Source organism: Lynx rufus, unplaced genomic scaffold (assembly GCF_022079265.1).
Source record: "Lynx rufus isolate CCGP_SWC_20201006 ecotype Redwood Valley unplaced genomic scaffold, mLynRuf1.p SCAF_10, whole genome shotgun sequence".
Lineage (NCBI taxonomy): Eukaryota > Metazoa > Chordata > Mammalia > Carnivora > Felidae > Lynx > Lynx rufus.
The window spans coordinates 2,080,809-2,098,038 of NW_025814824.1; the positions used below are offsets into that span (position 1 = coordinate 2,080,809).

Genomic DNA, 17,230 nt, shown 5'->3' on the forward strand with positions numbered 1-17,230 from the left:
CTTACCTTGTTTCTAGCATCAGTGGAAACATTTCTGACTACTCATCATTAAGCATATTTGCTCTTTTGTATCCCCTTTATCCAGTTAAGAAAATTATCTTCCATTCTTATTTTGTTATTTTGTACTTTCTACTTAACCCATCAATTACTTAAAAGTGAATTTTAGGGGCACCTGGGTGGCTCAATCAGTTAAGCACCTGACTCTTGGTTTCAGCTCAGGTCATGATCTCACAGTTTGTGTGTCCAAGCCTTGTGTCAGACTCTGCACTGACAGCATGGAGCTGGCTTGCGATTCTCTCTTCCTCTCTCAAAATAAATAAAAATAAACTTTAAAAAATAAAAGTGAATTTTAAGAGTGATTGTGTTTGTGGTAACTTTTTAAAAAGGCATTATTATAGTTAGTAATTAATATTTTAGAAATTGTTAAGACGTCACCTGTGGCCAAAAACTAGGGAAATTTTTTCAGTATTTTCTGTACTTATACAGAATATCTTGGGCGTTGCACCTGCAGTAACAGAGGCTCTGAGGAAGGCTGAGATTTACCTGCTGACAGGAATCAGAGGTGCTGCTAAGGCCCTCATGCTCCCCGGCAGCATCAGCCCTCAAAGGGAAAGAAGCCTCAGAACTTGGATTTAGAGTACCTGGGAGCAGGAGACACTTCCTGTGTTTCCCCCAGGCTGTGGCATCACACCTCATAGATGTTGCTTTTCCCTGAGGAGCCCATCTGCCAGACTCAACACATGGTTTCTCCAAGAGTCTCCTGTGCTCGAGTTAGGGCAACTCTCTCCCTAAGCCTCCCGCACCACAGAGCTGTCCTTGGGCAGGGCCACCACACCCAGACGTGACACCATTTAATGCTGCTGCCAGCACACATGAGGCCCTGGTGGGCTGCCTTCCCTAAGAACTGACCACACTGCTTCCCCAGCTATCATATGTCCACGCCTCTCGGGTGGCTTGTACCCTCACCAGTCCCTTATCGGACCTCCCCTCTTTTGCCAACATTCCAACCCCTTTCCCGTGTCTTCAGCAAAAACTCCTCTATCTCAACTTACCTGAATCTTCCCTTTATCTTCTGAACAGCTATTTCCTTTCTTGCTGTGTCATGTGTGTGTGTTTTTCAGCGAATTTTTTGCCTCCTCTCCCTTCCCCCATGGCTGTAAGCAGGATGCACTAGGACCGCTGAACACCTGGTAGGACTGTGATGGGACAAACAGAGACTTCTGACTTCAAGCTGACAAAGACTTTGGGTTTCCAAATGCCCACCTTATGTAAGGTATTCACACGAGGGGAGGCTGAGCAAAAGATATATGGGGATCCACTGCCCTGTTTTTGCAACTTTTCTGTAAATGTAGAATTATCCCCCAAAAAACCTTAGATTTTAAAAGGGGGGGGGACACAGATCTTCTCCTCTTGGGTAAATAACTGCATCTGGGCTTATATGGGACACAGGTGCTATGTTGGGTATAAAGTGCAAGTACTGGGCAAGGGGGTATCGGTACTGGACAGCTGAAGTGGCAGGCTGCGGTAGCGAGCTCTTCATCCTCATTGTCTGTTTCTCAGGAACTTTTCCTAGTTTTGAAGAATTTCTCACAGTGTGAGTCTGGACTGGGAGCTGCTCTATTGAAGCTTAAAGGGTCAGACTCTCCCATCCTGGCCTGGATGGTGGGGGCTTGCGGCAAAGTCAGAAAATCACACTCACATCCTGGTGTTCCTAGCCTTGAAGTCACCCTTCCCCAGAAGCAGCTGGTAAGTTTTCAGACGGTGTCAGTGCCACAGATGCAGTGGCAGCAGCGTGCAAGTGTTGGGGAAAACAGGGACGGTAGGCCAGACACTGCTGGAACAGGCCCTGCTTCCTATGGTTCCAGATCTGTTTCTCCAGCCCCCCCCCCACTGACCCGGCACACTTCTCTATCTCCTTCCAGTAAATTGCTTTCTTGGTGTTAGTTCGCTAGCTTTCTGTCCCTGCTGCCTGTAGCTGAGAACCCCAGTGACCCACCCACCAAAGCAGCCAGGGCCTCCCTGTGGACCAACTCCAGGGATGCCATCTGTGCAAGACACAGAATGGCATCCCTAGAGCTGGGCAGCGTGGTGCCACACAACCATTTATTAACGTGTGCCTGAAGCACATAACAGAATGGGGGGGAAAACCATTTCCTTACTTCGTTACATATCTAACAACAAAATAATCATGGTACAAGCCCAGCCCCTTGTACTTGGGCCTTCTGGCATCCGCTCCTCTCTACCCCTTACTATCTGAACAAGCTCAGGCAGGTGGCGTGGCAGCTGGACAACAGGCCAATAACGGGTTACTCTCCCATTACTGGTCCTGTTCCTCATGTGAAAAACAGAGACATCATACCTCTTTAACTGGTTCGTGAGGATTAAAAAAAAGTCACATAGCACAGTGCCTGGTCCATAACAGGTATCTGAGAATTGCTCATTTCTGTCTCAATGGTGGTAAGTCATCATTTAGTCTGTATGTAGACAAGCTCTTCACCAAAGTGAGATTATCTTCAATTGATGCAGTCATCTGAGCCACGCTGCACTTTGAAGCAATAGGACCTCAGAATACTCGTCCCAATGTTTCTGGCTTCCACACCTACAATGCTCATACTGTCGCCTTCCACATGGGTGAATCCACTGCGAAAGGAAGGGACAGGTTGCACGTTAACTTGAGGAAGAGACATGTGGTTAAGTAGCTAAGCCTTTACACAGAGAATGGAGTGCAACGTCCTGACCGTCTCCAGCCAGCGCACCCCATCTGTGTTGAGACCTGTGTTCACTCTAACAGATAGCAAGATGATCACAGTCCGGAGTGGGGATAACAGCTTGGGGCCCTCCTGACAGTAGCTGCCTGAATCACAACGATTCCAGCTGGTCTAGAAACATCTCCTGATAGAGAAGAACTGGTATCTAATCCAATCTTGGCGGGGTAGAGTCATTTCCCTGGAAGTGAGAATCAGCCCATCAATCCCTGACCAGTCTCAGTGAAAGATAAATGCAGGAGCTAATGGGGCCATCATTTTCTACAGTGTTCTCTTCACCTAGAAAGACCAGACAGTGCTGCTCTGAGCATGACAGAGAATGAGCCGGTGAGAGAACCAAACCAACCGAACCACAGAAGGGATTGGAGTTTCCTGCAGAAGCTGTTTCTGGCTATAGATTGCTTCTAAAAACACTGCCACTCTGACTTTTATGAAATGCCTTTTAGCTTGGAGTAAATTCCACACTCACTTACTGAGTTTAAGTAGCAACTGAAGTTCTACTTAACTTAGAAATTAGTATCAAGAATGCAAGGTGGCATCTCCAGACTCAGAAAACTGCAGCATTGGACAGTCTACACTGGGGCTGGGCAGGAAGCAGGCAGCATAGTCAGTCAGCCAGTGGTCCTCACGGTTTGTTGGCAAGAAAAGTCGAACCAGCATCTGCTTCCTTTCTTATTCTCTTTAGAGAATTCCTTAGTCTTTTTTCGTCCATTGATTTTTAGTAAGTGTGCAGAGCTGTGCAACCATCACCACTATCCAGTTTGGATTTCCATCACTCAGAGGATCCGTGGGGCGCGTTGGCAGTGAATCCCCTCCCACGCCCAGCCCCAGGCAGCCTTGTTTCTACAGACTCGTCTTTTCTAGAAGGGTCATGTAAATGGAATCACACAACGTGGTCTCACACATCTGGCTTCTTTCATGTAGCACGTTTTTGTGGTTCACCCACGGTGTCCGTGTCAAAAAGCTGTTCCCTGTCACTGTAGAGTCAGATTCCCGACTGAATCTATCCATTTACCAGCAGGTGGGCACTCACAGTATTTGCACTGTGGGGGTATGTTGAATAAAGCTAAGAACATTCATGTACAAATCTCTGTGTAGACATAAGTTTTATTTCTCTTGGGTAGATTCCTGGGAGTATGCAACTAGGTTGCTGGTAAATTTATATTTAACATACTTGTCTTCCCTGTTTTCTGTAGAGAATCAGTAGGTATTCACAGATGATAACATTTTGGGAAACTGAAAAGCTCTCAGGAAGTACTGGTTATGTCTTGCAGCATTCAAAAGATGCTGGAAAAAATTTATGGGGAACAGCATGAAACAAGATGGCAGGATTTCTTGTTGTCAAATGAAGCTCCCCAAGAGAAATTACCACTCAACTAAGGATTTCCTGAGGAATCTGTTTTCAATTAGGAATGGGGCATAATTCATTATCATGATTCATTCCAGGGTCCTGATTAAAGCACATTTTTTATTTTTATTTTTTAATTTATATTTATTTTCTAATTTTTTAAATATTTACTTATTTTTAAATTTTTTTTAATGTTTATTTGTTTTGAAGGGGAGAGAGGGAGATGGAGCATGAGTGGGGGAGGGGCAGAGAGAGAGGGAGATACAGAATCCAAAGCAGGCTCCAGGATTCGAGCTGTCAGCACAGAGCCCAACATGGGGCTCGAACCCACAAGCCGTGAGATCATGACCTGAGCCGAAATTGGACACTTACCACTGAGCCACCCAGGTGCCCCAACATTTATTTATTTTTGAGAGAGAGAGACAGAGCACAAGTGGGGAAGGGGCAGAGAGAGAGAGGGAGACACGGAATCTGAAGCAGCCTCGAGGCTCTGAGCTGTCAGCTGGTGCAGGGCTCAAACCCACCAACTGCGAGATCATGGCCTGAGCCAAAGTCGGATGCTCAACCAACTGAGCCACCCAGGTACCCCTAAAGCACATTTTTAAAAAGATATTTCTTAGTGTCCTACTTACTTGTCACATTGAGAATGGTGTCATTTCAGTGAAGGATGTATTCACCATTCTACATCCATGTAATTCAGTGTGTAAAAACACATATGACAAAGAAGATTCTAAGAGTGCTACGTGCTCAGCATGAAGGAACAGGGTCATGTCAGTGAATGGATGTGTTGTGTAATGCATGGGTATGTGTTTTAAAAGACGTGCAAAAAAGAAATTTCTAAAAGTGCCACTTGCCTGCTAAGTTGAGAACAGTGTTATTTCAGTGAGAGGCTGTTCTAACCACTCAGTAATGATGTAGAGAATTCTTTAAAGACGCGTACAGAAAAGAGAGGACAAAAAGTGTATTTTGCGGCTGACATGGGAGCACAATGCCTGGCAGGCAGCCTCCCCACCCAGCCTCTTTTCAGCGACCATGAGGACAAGTGTGTGTGCTGTGTGTCCCTCAGAAGACAGAGGCTTTCCTGCCGCTGCAGAAGGAAGCCATCACCGACAGTCCGAGTGTTTGCGGCCTATAAATCGGGACTTCCCCCACCTGAGAGGCTTGTCGCAAAGGCCTCTGGTCACTCGCAGACTCAGCACCACAAGGCCGCAAGACCCCCACGCTGAGGGCAGGGGCCTGAAGGGGTAACAGCACTGGGGCATTAACTAGCAAAAATACAGCACCTACAGATGTGAACGTGGCCTCGAACTTCAAAGGAATTTGAGGAGGAATCCTGAGTGAAGAAGCAAATGTGAAGATGCCAAGTCCTTCTCAGAATGAGAGCGTCTGGTGGAGGGGGGGCGGGGGGGCGCAGTGGGCCTGGGTGGCTCAGTCGGTTGAGTGTCCAACTCTTGCTTTCACCTCAGGCCATGATCTCACGATTTCATGGGATGGAGTCCTGCATCAGGCTCTGTGCTGACAGCACGGAGCCTGCTTGGGATTCTCTCTCTCTCTCACTGCCCCTCCTCCACTCATTCATACTCTCTTTCTCAAAATAGATAAATCAACTTTAAAAAACAATAAGAAAGAGAGCATCAGGCTGTCTAGTACAGTTTGTTTAGAAATTTAAGAGAGAGGGTTAAAACCGACTTACAGGCCAGTTGTCATTAAGATTTAAGTTGACTCTCTAGTTAATTCTTTACCGTATCAGAAAGTTGAGTTGTTTACTAAAAATGAAGATTCTTCTGTGTTAATTAGGAGTTTGCTTTAATAATTATCTTCGAATGACAACTAACTGAAAACTCAGAAACGAAGTAGGTTATAGAAATCTAGTTTTTAAAATATTTGGTTTTGGGCTTAGTGTCTTTTCATTTACGAAGGTAAGATGTTTGCCCCAGGAGGTCGCATTTACCCCAGACCTCATACCAAGTAACTGATGGCTGTCAGCGCTCTTGTCATGAGCAGGCCAGGGGAGTAAGATCCACGGCCTGTCTACTTTGCAGAACTCACTGTGGCAAGAAGAAACATAAGTGATTCCAAACACTACTTTTAGAACCCAAAGCAAAACTGCCTTCTTCGGGACTTTCACCATCTCACCCCCACTGACTCCACCACCACCCGTACGTGGTATATGGTTTCAGAATCACGTGAGAGCTGGACTGCAGGGCGGTGCTGGGCCCCCCTGGGCCTCACCACACGTCCCTGGGGGACTGTGAGCAAAGTATCCACATCCCAGAGCCTCTGTTTCATCTGGAAAAGTGGGTAACACCAACTTCAGGTGGTGGCTTTGTACATTAGAGGAGATAATGTACGTGATGCTTAGCATCTTTTTTTTTTTTTTAAGCAGAGTAGGAAATAGCATCTGAGCAGTGACTTGCCTCGGGTGCCCAGACAGTGAGGGAATGGCGGAGCTAAGACCCAAGCCGCAGTCTCACCCTTTCCAGTGGCCATCTTACAGATGCCGCTGGCAGGCTGGGTGAGGCCACTGTGAAGGAAAGTGGAAGCAGTTACCTGGCCCATCTGTGGGAGCCCCCAAGCAGGTGATAGCAGCTCTTGAGGACGGGAGGCTTCGTTTCTTTATTCCACACATAGACTCGCAGGGATAGGTCAAAGGAAGCGGTGATGACTCGGCTCTGGTCCTTGAAATGAAAAGCCAGGTGAGGTGGGGCCACGGGCTCTTCAGGTGGGGGTGCAACACAGGCAAGCCCACACTCACCACCCACATGGACGTGATGGGCCTCTGGTGGTCCTGGAAGGCTGCCAGCTGCACCCCGTGGATGGTGAAGAGCGCCAGCTCCGACCCGGACACCAGCAGGATCACCTGAGAGCCGTGGCCCTTCATGAGGTGAGGAGGTGTCATGGAGTTGGGCAGGAGGAAACTTGCCATCTGTTGTACTTTGTGAAAGAAAAACACACAGACTGTCATCTTGTGATAGCAGCTGGGGGTCCGGAGCACACGGGCCTCACCGAATGTGCCGTGCATGGCACTGAAAAGAGCGGCACTTTTGTGGTCACGCCTACGTTCAATCCCAACCCAAGCGTTTACCCCCTGGAGCCTCCCGTTCACCAGCTCTCCAACACCGATGCCAACACCCTAGTTACGGGCGCTACAAAGATTTGAGGCAATATGCATGTGGAAGTGACAATATCTGCACACATACCCTCCAGGGAATGGGGCCCCCCGCGCTTCCCCATCTACGGCAGGGTGAGGTAAGAAGTGGCTACATGAGAACTATGACATTCACAACATCTGTGAAAAACTGCTGTTGACAATACTATCTTTTACACTGGGTGGCATTCCTCATTTAAAAACAATTAATTGGATCATTTCCTTATGGTGTTTAGCACCAGGAAAAAAATTACCTCTTTTTTTTTTTTAACGTTTATGTATTTTTGAGAGAGAGAGAGAGAGAGAGAGAGAGAGAGCAAGCATGAGCAGGGGAGGGGCAGAGAGAGAGGGAGACACAGAATCTGAAACAGGCTCCAGGCTCTGAGCTGTCAGCACAGAGCCCGATGCGGGGCTCAAACCCATGAACTGTGAGATCACGACCTGAGCCAAAGCTGGACGCTCAACCAACTGAGCCACCCAGGCACCCCAAAAATTACCTTTCTTGAAGAATTCATGCTTGTATCAGACAAGGGATTATATTACACATCCCATTTCCCTTTTTTCCTCGGGTGCTAGGAAGCTCAGAGTAAAGTTTATTGTCAAATGATGATATGAAAACAAATGAACATAATATAAAAGAAAAAATGCTAAGGGCCACAGGGCTGGCCAGGCACAGTGACGTGTGGTTTGGGAGACAGAGAAGGCAGAAAAGGAGATGACTGTGGGTCTTATTTGCCTGCTGGCCTAGGAGCTCCTTGGGGAAGAAATGGTTGTGGCTTTTAGTCACCTCTGTGCACACTGAGGACTGAGAAGAGTGCATTTGTCAGAGTTGTGACAAGACAGCGAGGAGGCGAGACTACGTGGCCAGCGGTTACTGTCTGGCTTCCAGGGCCACAGAGAGGGCCCTGCCCACAGCAAGTGCTCAGCCACTCGGCCAGTACATACGATCACAAACAACAAAACAATTGTTGGGCCACTGTATTCACTGAGAGGGAAGAAAAGTGGCCCGAAGGAAACCTGAGCAATCTGTGCTTGAAGCACCACAGCACAACGGTGACAGTCCTGGTACGGGGATCCTTACCCACGACGTCTACTCCTTCCCGTGACTGCTTGGTCCTGAGCTCGTAGGTGGTGATGACCAGCTGCATGCCGTTGTCATTTCTGTGCGTCACCATCAGCCTGGCTGTCTCGTCAGGGGCCCAGCAGGCTCTGGAGGTCAGCCAGGTGGGTAGAGTGGTGGAGACGGGAGGCTCATCCTCCACCAGACACAGCAGGGAGCGAGTGTGGAACACCTGGGGAAACACCATCACGTGGCCCATGCTGCTGACAACCACCCAGGAGCGCCGCAGACCACACCCAGTGACCTCACTCTGTCTCGCGGGGTCGCCGGAACCACCTGTGCACCCCCAGACTGCTGGGACCAGCCCGTCTGGTCTGGCGGGAAACGCCTTGCCCCCAGTCCCACGTTGGTCAGTGTACCAGGACAACCGAATCAACGACTCTGGTGGTTTGGGGCAGCGCCTGTCCCTGTCTTGCCTCTGCTCTCCTGTCCTATCTGCTTGCAGTCTGCTTCAGATGTCTCCTCTGTCCCTGGACCATCCCGTCAAGGTGCCGGTGCTGTTGGCGGGCTTGGTCCTGCACCGGAAGCCACCCTCCTAGACGCATCCACAAGCCTGGGCACAGGCCCCACCACCTCACGTGCACGAAGCCAGGCCCCCCGAGCAAGGGACACAGCCCACCACTGACCTTCGGGCCCAGGTCTGAGTTCTGGGTTGAAGCAAACACCCACTGGCAGTCAGGAGAGCAGAGGAGACTGGTGGGGCTGCTCGGGAACACGCGCGTCCTGGACCGCAGCTGCAGCTGGGGCACCGTGAGCGCATACAGGAAGCCCTCGGCACAGGCCACCTGCAAGGCAAGGGCCACGGTCGGCACGTGGCCTCACCCCAGGGCAGAGGTCAGCTGCCTGCCCGCCTCCCTGCTGAGGCAATGCCACCTCCTCGCACCAGAAACAGGAACGTCCGAACAGGAGGTAAGCCTCCAGAGGGAACCCTCCGCCGGCTCTTTGCAGCCTCCGGGCAGGACCTCCAGTGATTCTTCTCTGTGTGACTCAGGCGCCGTCTGCAGACGGCCTTTCTGCCTGTAATACTCCCCGGAACTATTTCTTGTCAGAGGAGACTTCCCACGACCTTCCACTTTCCCTCACTGCGGTGGAAATGTGAGCTGTTCACAATTCTGGCCACTGCAGCACCGAGCACTCCTGTGCATAAGCTTTGTGCACCGACACGAGGATTTCCTCCTGCGAGATCCCGAGAGCGGCTTTATTAGGTCAAAGAGCATCAGACTGAAAGAAAACCAACAAGCTTTTCAAAAAAGATCAACCTGGGGTGCCTGGACGGTTCAGTCGGTTGAGCACGTGACTCTTGATTTCAGTTCAGGTCATGATGCCGGGGTGGTGGGATTGAGCCACACTCAGTGTGGAGCCTGATTAGGCTCTTTCTCTCTCTCCCTCTGCCCCTTCCCCACTCATGCTTTCTCTCTCTTTCAAAGTAAATAAACATTTGTTTTTTAAAGCTCAATCTGGGGCACCTGGGTGGCTCAGTTGGTTAAACATCCGACTCTTGATTTCAGCTCAGGTCATGATCTCACGGTTTGTGGGTTCAAGCCCACATTGGGCCGACAGTGCACAAAGCCTGCTTGGAATTCTCTCTCTCCTCTCTCTCTGCCCCTCACCCTGCTCACATGTGTGCTCTCGCTCTCTCTCTCTTCACAAGATAAACTTAAAAATTTTTTGAAAAGAGCTCAATCTATGTTCTTATGCATGTACAAAAAAATACCTTTTTCTCATCCAACTTATTACAATGCTAATCTTTGAAAATGTTTGCTCACCTAATAAGTGAAAATAAAAGCCTCAACCTTTTTTTTCTATTTTTAACTTTTTTTCCTCAAATTTTTGAAAAGCCTCATCCTAATGTCACTTTCTTACCAGTTAGCAATTACATATTATTGACCATTTGTGCTGTTTTTTTCACCTACACTCTATGCTTCATATCATCTGCTACCGGTGCTTTGTTAAAGAAGATACAGTGTTTACTCACAACTTTTCATGGATCTTAATGTTATTCTCTGGTTCAGATGTTTTGGTAATCTGAACAGAATTTTAGGTAAATCAAACCTATGTAATTTTTCTTGACTCAAAACCATTTATGTATTTCCAGATACCTTTATACTCTTGCCTTCTGCATTAGTTTTTAATTATTTTAAATATATTTCTACTGAATGACATGGGAATAACTTGTTTTCTCTTCCTGACCAAGTCTTCAGTTTCTCAAATAGCTTCTCCTTCACCTATGGTTTATTTTTTTTTAATTTATTTTTTTAAAATTAACATTAGGTGCAACAATGGTTTCAGGAGTAGAATCCAGTGATTCATCGCCTACACATTACACGCAGTGCTCATCCCTGCAAGTGTCCTCCTTATTGCCCCTTGCCCATTTAGCCCATCCTCCCACCCACAAACCCTCCAGCAGCCCTGTTTGTTCTCTGTATTTAAGAGTCTCTTATGGATTTCCCCCTCTGTTTTTATATTATTTTTGCTTTCCTTCCCTTATGTTCATTTGTGTTGTATCTTAAATTCTACATGAGTGAAGGCATATTTGTCTTTCTCTAATTGTGCTTAGCATAATACACTCTAGTCCCATTCACATTGTTGCAAATGGCAAGATCTCATTCTTTTTGATTGCCGAGTAATACTCCATTGTCATACATATACCACATCTTTATCCATTCATCTGTCAATGGGCATTTGGGCTTTTTCCATACTTTGTTATTGTTGATAGCACTGCTATAAACTTTGGGGTGCATGTGCCCCTTCAAAACAGCACTCCTGTATGTGGGTCGTAGGGTAGTTCTATTTTTCATTTTTTGAGGAACCTCCATACTGTTTTCCAGAGTGGCTGTACCCGTTTGCAATCCCACCAGCAGTGCAAAAGGGTTTCTCTTTCTCCACATCCTTACCAACATCTGTTGTTGCCTGAGTTGTTAATTTTAACCATTCTGACAGGTGTGAGCTGGTATCTCATTGTGGTTTTGATTTGTATTTCCCTGATGATGAGTGATGTTGAGCATTTTGTCAGCTGGCCATCTGTATGTCTTCTTTGGAGAAGTGTCTATTCATGTCTTTTGCCCATTTCTTCACTGGATTATTTGTTTTTTGGGTGTTGAGTTTGGTAAATTCTTTATAGATTTTGGATACTAACCCTTAATCTGATATGTCATTTGCAAATATCTTCTCGGTTTTTGCAAACCATTCCATTGGTTGCCTCTTAGTTTTGCTGACTGTTTCCTTTGCCGTACAGAAGCTTTTTATCTTGATGAGGTCCAAATAGTTCATTTTTGCTTTTGTTTCCCTTGCCTCCAAAGACATGTCAGGTAAGAAGCTGCTGCAGCCGAGGTCAAAGAGGTTGTTGCCTGCTTTCTCCTCGAGGATTTTGATGGCTTCCGGTCTTACATTGAGGTCTTTCATCCATTTTGAATTTATTTTCTGTATGGTGTAAAAAAGTGGTCCAGGTTCATTCTTCTGCATGTGGCTGTCGAGTTTTCCCAGCACCACTTGCTGAGGAGACTCTCTTTATTCCACTGGATATTCTTTCCTGCTTTGTCAAAGATTAGTTGGTCATATGTTTGTGGATCCAATTCTGGGTTCTCTATTCTGTTCCTTAGATCTATGTGTCTGTTTTTGTGCCAGTACCATATTGTCTTGATGACTACAGCTTTGTAATACAGCTTCAAATCTGGAATTATGATGCCTCCAGCTTTGGTTTTCTTTTTCAGGATTGCTTTGGCTTATTCGGAGCCTTTTCTGGTTCCATACAAATTTTAGGATTGTTTGTTCTAGCTCTGTGATGAATGCTGGTGTTATTTTGGTAGGGATTGCATTGAATATGTAGATTGCTTTGGGTAGTTTTGACATTTTAACAATATTTGTTCTTCCAATCCATGAACATGGAATGTATTCCTTTTTTTTTTTTTTTTTTTTTTTTTTTTGGTGCCTTCTTCAATATATTTCAGAAGCTTTCTATAGTTATAAGTGTACAGATTTTTCACCTCTTTGGTTAGGTTCATTCCTAGGTATTTTATAGTTTTGGTGCAATTGTAAATGGAATCAGTTCCTTGATATCTCTTTCTGTTGCTTCATTATTGGTGTATAGAAATGCAACCAATTTCTGTACATTGATTTTATATCCTGCGACTTTGCTGAATTCATGGATCACTTCTAGCAGTTTTTTTTGGTGGAATATTTTGGGTTTTCCACATACAGTATCATGTCTTCTGCAAAGAGTGTAAGTTTTGACTCCCTCCTTGCCGATTTGCATGCCTTTTATTTTTTGTTGTTGTTGTCGTCTGATTGCTGAGGCTAGGATTTCCAACACTATGTTGAATAAGAATGCCAAGAGTGGACAGTGTTGTGACTTTATGCGGAAGCTCTCAGTTTCTCCCCATTGAGGATGACATTAGCGGTGAACCTTTCACATATGGCTTTTATGATCTTGAGGTATGATCCTTCTACCCCTACTGTCTTAAAGGTTTTAATCAAGAAAGGATGGGGTATTTTGTCAAATGCTTTCTCTTCATCTATTTAGAGGATCGTGTGGTTCTTATTCTTTCCTTAATGTGATGTATCTCATGGATTGATTTGCAGATATTGCCTTGCATCCCAGGAATAAATTCCACTTGATCATGGTGAATAACCCTTTAAATGTATTGATGGATCCAACTGGCTAGTATCTTGTTGAGATTTTTTGCATCCATGTTCATGAGGGAATTGGTCTGTAGTTCTCCTTTTTTTTTTTTTTTCAAAAAAATTTTTTTAACATTTTTGGGACAGAGAGAGACAGAGCATGAACGGGGGAGGGGCAGAGAGAGAGGGAGACCCAGAATCGGAAGCAAGCTCCAGGCTCTGAGCCATCAGCCCAGAGCCTGACACGGGGCTCGAACTCACGGACCGTGAGATCGTGACCTGAGCTGAAGTCTGACACTTAACCAACTGAGCCACCCAGGCGCCCCACTAATTCAATTTCTTTGCTGGTTATGGGTCTGTTCAAATTTTCTATTCCTTCCTGTTTCAGTTTTGATAGTTTATATGTTTCTAGGAATTTTCCCATTTCTTCCAGATTGCCCATTTTATTGGCATATAACTGCTCATAATATTCTCTTATTACTGTTTGTATTTCTGCTGTGTTGGTTGTGATCTCTCCTCTTTCATTCTTGATTTTATTTATTTGGGTCTTTTCCTTTTTCTTTGTGATCAAACTGGATAGGGGTTTATCAATTTTGTTAATTCTTTCAGAGAACCAAAGAACCAGCTCCTGGTTTCATTCAACTGTTCTGTTTTTTTTTTTTTTTTTTTTCTGGTTTCAATACCATTGATTTCTACTCTAATCTTTATTATTTCCTGACTTCTGCTGCCTTTGGGCTTTATTTGCTATTGTTTTTCCAGTCCTTTAAGGTGTAAGGTTAGGTTGTGTGTCTGACACCTTTCTTCCTTCTTTAGGAAGGCCTAGATTGCTCTATACTTCCCTCTTATGACTGCCTTTGCTACTTCCCAGAGGTTTTTGATTTCCTCTTTAATTTCATGGTTAACTCATTCATTCTTTAGTAGGATGTTCTTGAATCTCCAGGTATTCGTGGTTTTCCAAACTTTTTCTTGTGGTTTATTTCGAGTTTCATAATATTGTGGTCTGAAAATATGGATGGTATGATCTCGATCTTTCTGTACTTGTTGAGGGCTGATTTGTGTCCCAGTATGTGATCTACTGTGAAGAATGTTCCATGTGTACTTGAGAAGAATGTGCTTTTAGGATGAAATGTTCTATTATCTATTAAGTACATCCGGTCCGGTGTGCCACTCAAAGCCATTGTTTCCTTATTGATTTTCTGCTTACATGATCTGTCCTTTGCTGTAAGTGGGGTGTTGAAGTCCCCTATTATTATGGTATCACTATCAATGAGTTTCTTTATGTTTGTGATTAATGGATTTATATATTTGGGTGCTTCCACTTGGGGGCATAAATGTTTACAATTATTAGATCTTCGTGGATAGACCCCTTAATTATGATATAATGCCCTTCTTCATCTCTTGTTACAGTCTTTATTTTAAAATCTAAATTGTCTGATAGAAGCATGGCTACTCCAGCTTTCTTTTGTCGACCATTAGAATGATAGATGGTTCTCCACCCCCCTACTTTGAACCTGAAGGTTATCTTCAGGTCTAAAATGGGTCTCTTGGAAACAGCATATAGATGGATCTTGTTTTGTTACCCATTCTGTTACCCTGTGTCTTTTGATTGGAGCGTTTAGTCCACTGACATTTAGAGTGAGAACTGAAAGATATGAATTTAGTGCCATTATGTTGCCTGTAGAGTTAGAGTTTCTGGTGATGTTCTCTGGTCCTTTCTAGTCTTTGTTGCTTTTGGTCTTTTTAGTTTTGTTTCATCTTTCTCCACTCAGAGAGTCCCTTTTAAAATTTCTTGCAGGGCTGGTTTAGTGGTCATAAACTCCTTTAGTTTTTGTCTGGGAAACTCTTTATTTCTCCTTCTATTTTGAATGAATCCAGCCTTGCTGGATAAAGAATTCTTGACTGCATATTTCTCCGATTAAGCACACTGAATATATCCTGCCACTCCTTTTTGGCCTTCTAAGTTTCTGTGTGTAGGTCTGCTGTGAACCTGATCTGTCTTCCCTTATAGGTTAAGGATTTTTTCCCCTTGCTGCTTTCATAATTCTTTCCTTGTCTGTGTTTTTTGTGAATTTAACTATGATATGCCTTGTTGATGGTCAGTGTTTGCTGAATCTAGTGGAAGTTCTCTGTGCTTCTTGGATTTTGATGTCTGTGTCTTTCACCAGATTAGGAAAGTTTTCTGCTATAATTCTAACATAAACCTTCTATCCTTTTTCTCTCTCCATCTTCTGGGACTCCTATGATTCAGATGTTACTCCTTTTTAATGAGTCACTGAGTTCTCTAATTCTTATATTGTGCTCTTTTGCCTTAGTTTCCCTTTTTTTTGGCTTCATTATTCTCCAGAATTTTGTCTTCTATATTGCTGATTCTCTGCCCTGATTTGTCCATCCTTGCCACCATGGCATCTATTTGAGATTGTATCTCAGTTACAGCATTTTAAATTTTGTCCTGACTAGATTTTACTTCTTTTATCTCTGCAGTAAGGGATTCTATGCTTTTTTCAACCCCACCTAGTATTCTTTTATCGTGATTCTAAATTCTAGTTCAGACATCTTATATTTGTGTTGATTGTCATTTCTTCCTGTTCTTTTTGGGTGAATTCCTTCATTTTGTCATTTTGGAGGAAGAAAAAAGGTTAATAAATAAAAATTAAAAACTAAAAATTAAAAACAACACAAAAAATCAAATAATGGAAACTAGATCCTAGGTGTGTTTTAGTCTGGTTGTTGAAAGAAGCTTGATGTAATAGAGAAAAAAAGGGAAAGAAAAAAAAGAAAATTAAAAGAAAAGGTAAGAAAAAGTTTAAAAATTAAAAAATATATATAATAAAATAGAATAAAAAGAAAGTGAAATAGAATTTTAAAATTTAGCAAAAATAAAAAACACAGTAAAAAGAACTTTAAAAGAGAAAAAAAGAAAAGAAAAATAAAATTTTCTCTTTCTGTATCCAAGAAAAAGGAGAAAAAAAATTTAAACAAGACAGGAGCAAAAAGAAACAAAAGAAACAAAAGATGAACCAGCAAACAGATTGAAACCCAAATGAAGTTCCATCCAGTTTCCCTAGAAATAAAACGATGAAGCACTCTATAGTCTGTACACTAAGCAGGCAGAGTGACTTGTGCTGGTCTTCTAGGGGGATGTGCCTGGAGGGTACAGTTGGGCGGGGTTTGGTGTAATGGCTCCATTCTCCATTAGATGTCACTGCTTAGCTTACTGAGGTGGATCAGCGTGGTGTACATGTGTATGTGTGTGTGCGCGCGCGCGTGAGTGGGGTGGGGTGGAAATGGCTTCACCTAGCTTCCTAGCCTCTGGCACAAGAACTTTGTGCTCTCACCGACTGGTAATCAAGCCCCCTGCTTTGTCTCAGGCTTCTGTCCACTCCCCACTTCTATCCTGTCCGTGTTCAAGCTGTCAGCCTGCCGGGTGCCCCTCCCTTCCAAGTTTTAGCTCAGATGGGGCTGTATCTCCAAACCCCTCACTTCAGAGAACCCTAAGGCTTGGATGCCCCCTGCACTCTGGGGGAGGGTCTCGCTGAGCAATGGCCGGGTGCCAGCTTGCCCCAGAAAATGTTCAGCAATCACACTGCAGCAAGAGGTTGAGAGATTGTGACAGATCACGACACACAGCATCAGGTTTCACCACACTGTGGCACCTCTGTCCCAATACCAGCAAACATGGCTGCTCTCCAGGGTCGGCTGGGACTTTTGCCTGTGGGGAGGCTGTATGGCCTCTACCAAATGCCCTCCAAGCAGGGGAACCGCTTCTCATGTGGCCCACAGACCGCTTGGACCGCACTGCCTGCTCCTGGAGATTCATTCCTCACCAGAGCACTGCCAGATATTGAGCCCCAGAATTTTCAACTCTATGCTCCACCGTTTATAGAATCCTAATGGTAGTGAAACCCTCTCCTTTCTTCCCATGAATGTCTTTGGGGAACAGATTTATTGTTCAATCCTTTGTAAGAATTTCCACTCTTTCTCTTTCTCGCCAGCTGCTTTCAGGGAAGTGCTTTTCCTGCACGATCCTGGTGTGCCACACTCTCCCCCCTTCCCTTTCTCTGCCCTCTCTGCAAAAACAGCTCCTTACCCTCCACGGATTTTTCTCTCCCAGTTCACCTCTCCACCTCACATACCTGCCAAGTTCTGTGGCTCAAGTTATGCAGATGTTGTGTTAATCCTCAGATAAAATTTCCTAGGTGTGCAAAATGGTTTGGTGTTGATCTGGCTGCATTT

At 44.8% G+C, this 17,230-nt stretch overlaps 1 protein-coding gene across 2 annotated transcripts in view; it reads right to left on the reverse strand.

Moving 5' to 3' along the window:
• Positions 1 to 363: 363 nt before the first annotated feature.
• The window catches only part of LOC124527640 (F-box/WD repeat-containing protein 12-like), a 47,157-nt gene continuing 30,290 nt past the window's right edge, over positions 364 to 17,230 (reverse strand). The window contains exons 6-11 of one of the 2 annotated variants that reach the window (XR_006965932.1): positions 9,007 to 9,165; positions 8,342 to 8,552; positions 6,868 to 7,046; positions 6,663 to 6,790; positions 2,359 to 2,639; positions 364 to 1,195 (exon numbers count right to left, since the gene is read on the reverse strand). Coding sequence is in view for 1 of the 2 variants with exons in the window: in XM_047100757.1 (XP_046956713.1) it covers positions 2,513 to 2,639; positions 6,663 to 6,790; positions 6,868 to 7,046; positions 8,342 to 8,552; positions 9,007 to 9,165 (804 nt within the window). In the remaining variant the exon portion in view is untranslated. Of the gene's footprint in view, positions 1,196 to 2,021; positions 2,640 to 6,662; positions 6,791 to 6,867; positions 7,047 to 8,341; positions 8,553 to 9,006; positions 9,166 to 17,230 lie in introns of those variants that run through there. The other variant, XM_047100757.1, reaches the window with a different exon arrangement.